The 6000-nt window shown below is 40.7% G+C and overlaps 1 protein-coding gene across 3 annotated transcripts in view; it reads left to right on the top strand.

Moving 5' to 3' along the window:
* The window catches only part of Tbce (tubulin folding cofactor E), a 56701-nt gene that overhangs the window by 1714 nt on the left and 48987 nt on the right, over positions 1–6000 (top strand). For all 3 annotated transcript variants that reach the window (XM_010621976.3, XM_010621974.3, XM_010621975.3), the window contains exon 2: positions 4727–4857. In XM_010621976.3, coding sequence (XP_010620278.1) covers positions 4758–4857 — 100 coding nt within the window. In that variant the 5' untranslated portion in view covers positions 4727–4757. The remainder of the gene's footprint in view (positions 1–4726; positions 4858–6000) is intronic.

The following is a 6000-nucleotide window of genomic DNA, read 5'->3' as shown; positions in this document are numbered from 1 at the left end:
TTTTTTTTTTTTTTTGTTGTACCAGGGATCGAACTCAGGTTCTTTCGAGGCAGGTGCTGGAACCACTGAGCTAAATCCTGAATCCCTGTCCCTGCCTTTGCCTTTTGATTTGTAGGTTCATTGGGTTTGCATTAATTGCCTCTACTGAGATACTTGGGTCAAAACCTGTACTTGCCTGACTCAGCTGTTTCACATATAATCTATCTACAAATCTTATGACTTAAATCTAACTACACTCTTTAACCCTTTCTTATTAGTAAAAAGACCGATAAAGCGACTTGATCAGTTTGTACCATCAGTGGTACAAGCCACCCAATGGGACAGTCATGCATGTACCACTGGTGGTTTGAACAAGCAGGAAAGTGTTAAAAGCCAAAGCTTTAAAGGATCATCCGACTTCCTGTGTGACCCATCCTGCTTCAGCCCTCCCTGAGTTCATCTCTTCCTAAATCTTTGTAAGACCACCTCAAATGAGAGACCTCCTCAAGCACATCCTAGACCCTCAGGTTATTTACACTTATGTGTGTGTGGGTTTTTTTGTTTCTTGTTTTTTGGGTTTTTTGTTTTTTGTTTTTTTTTGTACCAGGGATTGAACTTGGGACCTTGTGCTTGCCAGGCAGGCAGTGGAACCACTGAGTTAAATCCTCTATTTGCACTTACTACGCTTGTCCCTGGAGTGGTCTCCCAGATATCCACTTATATTGCTTTTCTCCTCTGGGAGGCTCTTTGACAAGACTCCTTCCATTTTTAATAAATCCATTGTGTTCTTTGCCCATATGCTTATCGTCATATGACAACGTGATTAGTTCATTTATCTAGTTATGTTTTTTTCCCACTAGCAGAGAAGCTTCATGAGGGCAGATATTTTTGTTTTGTTTTCTGCTATATACCTGGGACCTAAAATAATGTCTGGCTTTTAGTAGACTGTCTATAACATCATTGCTGAATGAACGAATTTGACCTTTTTTCTACCATCTTACCCTTTGTGCTTTTTTTTTCCTCCTCTTTTTTTAGTAGGGTTTTGGTAGCTGGGTGTGGTAGCACATGGCTGTAATCCCAGCGCTTGGGAGGCTGAGGCAGGAGGATTGCTGTGAGTCCGAGACCAGCCTGGGCTACATAGTGAGTTCCAGGTCAGTCTCAACTATATAGTGAGACCTTGTCTCAAAAAACAAATAAAAGAATTAAGGATTTTCTTTTGTAGATCAGGCTGGCCTTGAGCCACATTGTGTAACCATTATCCATTTCTTGAATGCTTTTCATCTGCCAAAACATAAATTGTTACCGTTAAATAACTGCTCACCATTCCACTCTCCCTGAAGGACCGTGACAGCCACCACTGTACTTTCTGTTTCTATGATTTGGTCTACTCTTAAGTACCTCATATATGTAAAAAGTTCTTTTGCCATTGACTTGTTTTGGCTTGGCATAATGCCCTCATGTTGTAGCAGGCACTATCACAGTTTCTTTTTTTTTGTACCAAGGATTGAACTCGGATCCTTGCACCTGCACCTGCAAGGCAGGCGGTGAAACCACTGGCTAAATTCCCGGTCCTTATTGCAGTTTCTTTTTATTTTTTCTTATTTTTTGGTACTAGGGATTGAACTTGGGACCTTAAGCTTGCAAGGCAGGTGGCTGCACCACTGAGCTAAAACCCTGGCCTCGCAGTTTCTTTTTCATGCTGAATAATTTGTAACAGAAGCGGGCATCATGGTACATGCCTGCAATCCTAGCACTTCAGAGGCTGAGGCAGGAGGATCCCAGTGAATTTGAGGCCACCCTGGGCTACATAGTTCAAGACCATCCTGAACTGTATGTATAGTGACACCCTGTCTCAAAAAGCCAAAAAGAATTTAAAAAATTAAAAAATGGAGTATAAATAGTTCAAGACCATCCTGAACTGTATGTATAGTGACACCCTGTCTCAAAAAACCAAAAAGAATTTAAAAAATTAAAAAATAGAGTATTAATATGAAAGTTCTTGATGAGAATTCATGAAACTTAGAAACAAGTAAACTCTCTTCTGGTGGATGTGTTAATAATTAATTGTTATGTTGGTGATATTAGGTATTAAATCCAGTCAGTTTCTGCTCTAGAGTCTCGAAGCACGACTTCCATTTTGCTCACTATCTCTGTGGTTATCTGGGAAATTAGTTCTGTTTTGAATTTTTCTAGAGCCTGATTGATCTGTTTGGTTACTTCCTGTGCTTTGAGTTCAGGGTGTCCTGGTGGTTCACTATCCGCCTTTTCATCCTCATTTGCCCTACTGTTTGCCATTGGTGAACTGGAAGTCTGTCTTTGTGTCTTGCTTAAGTGTTTTCTCATTTTTATTTTTGTTGCCGGGCTGTCCTTGGTTTAATCTCTGGGTTATCACCCAAATCTTCCTGATATAGTTGCGCCCTTGCTTCTGTGTCTCTAACGACCCACAGACATTCTCATTTTCTTAACATCAGGGAAAACAGCTCATCAAGTCAACGGCAATGCTTTACCCCAACTGATACAATCAGCAACACATTGAGATCAAGCACAACTTGGACACTGACCACCTGTGGTAATCACTAGTCTGTCACCCTTAAACCATTTGAATTAAATTGAAATCAAGAAGCAGTCCAGAATATGTCTGCAGTGAACAAACTTTCAATATAGTATATTTACCATTTAATGGCTCAGACAGAGCTAGGACGCAAGACCCCTGATCTCAGTTAGCTGATTGCTGAACCCCATGATGCAGATTGACCTCGGGCTGCAAGGCCCAGATTGAGTTCCCCTACCTTCTGAATGGTTGAACTCCATACCATTCTACTACAGGTTTCCCATGCCCTTTCTTTAAAGATGTTCAAAGTTGGGAACTCAGAAAAATACCCTTGATGACTACCTCTGTCTTTGCAGAGTGGTTCCAAAGACTGGCACAATCAGGAGGTCTGAGAGACTCCAGGTGGGAGAGGATATGGCTCTCCCTTGGTGGATAGGGCCCGATGGTACTTTTCTAACAGGCAATGTTAAGACCTTGTGGTGGATTAAGTAATCGTCAATTTGTAATGCCCAGTTGAACTGAGTCAGTATGGTTTGGGCGTGGAAGATCCACCTGAGGAGTGTTACCAATAGCCATAAAAAGAGACCTAGAGAGGAAGATCGTGGGCTGTTGATTTTCTAGGAGAAACTTGCTGTGGCTGGCTTTTCTGATGTGTGGCTGTTCTCAGAGGAGGAGCTTGGGGCCTCACTGTCACTGGGAATGACTGCTTTCATCAGGGGAGCTCTGGTCTTTGCTTTCTGGCTCCAAAGGGGAATCCCTCAGTCTTGTGTCACAAATCATTCATCCTAACTTAGGTTTTCTGGCTTCCACCACTGGCCTTTGGGCCTTCCAGGTGCAGATCCTCAATATGGACAAACATGAGACATTGTTGTGGGTTCTAGGCCACTGGCTGAACTTGTATGGGACACTGCTGTGGATCCAGGCCCTTGGCTGGATTCTTTACCCTCTAGTGTTCAATTAATCTCTTACACTCCACTGTATTTGACTTTTTGGGTAAATATCAAAATAATCCTATAAACTATGTGTCCTGTATTAAATATATTCCCTTGCCAAAACCCTGATTACAACAGACTGTTGTGGAAGGAATTGGCAAGTGACATGCACATAGAGACAAGCTAAATGGAAGTAAAATAATAAAAAGTTTATTTTGTCAACAAAAGGTCGATCGCACTAAGAACAGTGCCAGTGATAGACCTCATACTGTATTGAAGCTTCCTCTTACAGGTTTTACAGCTATGATCTCATTCAGGCGGTTACATTCATTTCCTCAGTTCACATTACCCATGTACAAATTACAGTAACAAGACAGTTCACTTTAACCCAGATGTAACAATTTCTTGTAGTTAGGGATTCCTCTAGCTATCTATTCTAGTGCACAGGAAGGGGGTGATCAAGATTAGGGATGAGGCTAGATGTCCCACTTCTTGGTCAGTGCCTCTGGTGTCTGTTGATTTTGAACTAAACAAAGCAGATTGCTGTTAGAGACAGCAAAAGTCATTTTTTATTTCCCTATCATTTTGTAGGTTTTTAGATTATTTACAAAGGTTCTCTGTATCAAGACCTTTTCTTGGGTTCTGTGTTTTCACTAGAGAATTTAGTATTTTATCATAAATTGTATGTGTTGCTTCCTGCGTCTGAGCAGAGAGCAGTGTCCAGATTGCCTGTCTCCGTTCCCCTTTTTCTATCACTTTTGTCCTCCCTTCTGTTTCCTTTTCCTTGTCCTTTCACTGAAGTTAAACAAGAATTTTAAAATACTAGATTATCAATGTACAGGTAGTCGAATAAAATTAAATTATGAAATATGAAACGTAAGCATCTTAGGTTCTTCTCTTCCAAAGTATGAGGTCTGGGGCCAGGGATTTAGCTCAGTAGTTCCATGGCCTGCTTTGCAGGCACAAGGACCCAAGTTCAATCCCTGGTACAAAAAAAAAAGTACCACAGTATGAAATCTGAATTGTTCAGAATTACCTGATGAATCTGTACAGGAAGATGGAAGTTTTTTTTAAAAATCTTTTTACCAGTTGCAGTGTCCCACATTTTGTATCCCCAGTGCTCAGGAGACAGGTGGGAGGACCAGCTGAGCCTGGGAATTTGAGATCAGCTTAAACAACATAGTAGACTCCTCAAAAACAAAACATAAACTTTGTAAAGAAGTTTTATTAAGTTCTAGTCGGTGTTGTGATTTTTTTTCTCTAGATCTTTGCATTTGGATTCTGGCTATCTTATAATGAGTGACACTTTACCATCAGATGTCATTGGTCGAAGAGTTGAAGTTAATGGTGAATATGCAACCGTGTGTTTTTCTGGCCCCATTCCCTCTGTGGCAGGTGAGTTGTGGTGCTCTGTGTGTATATATGTGTGCATTTTGTAATAAGCTGCTCAACACTGCCCATGTGGTACTGTAGATTGAACCCAGGGCCAAATGCTCTATCGCTGAACTACATACCCAGCCTGTGTGTGTGTGTGTGTGTGTGTGTGTATGTGTGTGTGTATTATTGGGAATTTATCACAGGGCTGTTGTACTGAATTACATCTGCAGAGTACTTTTTTGTTTTGAGACGAGATTTTTTTTTTTTTTTTTTTCTCAGAGTTTTTTTTTTTTTTTTTTTTTTTTGGTAACAGGGATCAAACTCGGGTCCTGTGCTTGCAAGGCAGGCAGCAGAACCGCTGAACTAAATCCCCAGCTCCTAGACAAGATCTTATTAAGTTGCCCTTGCTAGGTTCCCACTTGTGATTTTTTAAAAGAATCTCTTTTTATTTGTCTATATTTACATATATTTAGTATAGTATAAATTGATAACACATGCAGTAGTTTACGTTTTTCAGGGTCCAGGTATTTACCTCAGTGGTTCTGCCACCTGCCTCACAAGCACAAGGACCCAAGTTCGATCCCTGGTACCAAAAAGAAAAAAGAATAGTTTACATTTTTCTAATTAAATAGTGTATACTTATCTATGTTTCTGTGACATTTTACTTAGGTTTGTGAGTGGTTATATTTAGTATAGAATAGAGTTTATTTAACCATTTCCCATTTTTATTTGTTTGTTTTTGGTATCGAACTCGGGTCCTTGCCCTTGCCAGGCAGGTGGCAGAACCACTGAGCTAAACCCCCGGTCTACCCTTTCCCATTTTTGGACATTAATTTCTAGTTTTTTACTTTTGTGAATAACAGTGTATTCAAATTACTCATATGTCTAAGTCAGTGAGTATTTCAGTATTTTCTGTAAGGTACACAGGAACTCAGTGATAACCTTAGTCCAGAGGTCCTCAGTGTGTGGCTCCTGACCATTGTCAGCATCATGTGGTTAGAAACACATACTTTCAGGCCTTTACCCAGATCTACTAGACGCTCTGGGAGTGGGGCCCAGCAATTTGTGTTTTTAGAAGCCTCCGACAATGTGGGTATAGTTCTGTGGAAGAGCACTTGCCGAGCATACACAGCTCCTTGAGGTTAGCTCCCTAGCATTCAT

This window comes from Fukomys damarensis, unplaced genomic scaffold, assembly GCF_012274545.1.
Source record: "Fukomys damarensis isolate Sample0158 unplaced genomic scaffold, DMR_v1.0_HiC HiC_scaffold_10, whole genome shotgun sequence".
NCBI lineage: Eukaryota > Metazoa > Chordata > Mammalia > Rodentia > Bathyergidae > Fukomys > Fukomys damarensis.
This window is presented reverse-complemented; position numbering and strand designations above follow the sequence as displayed.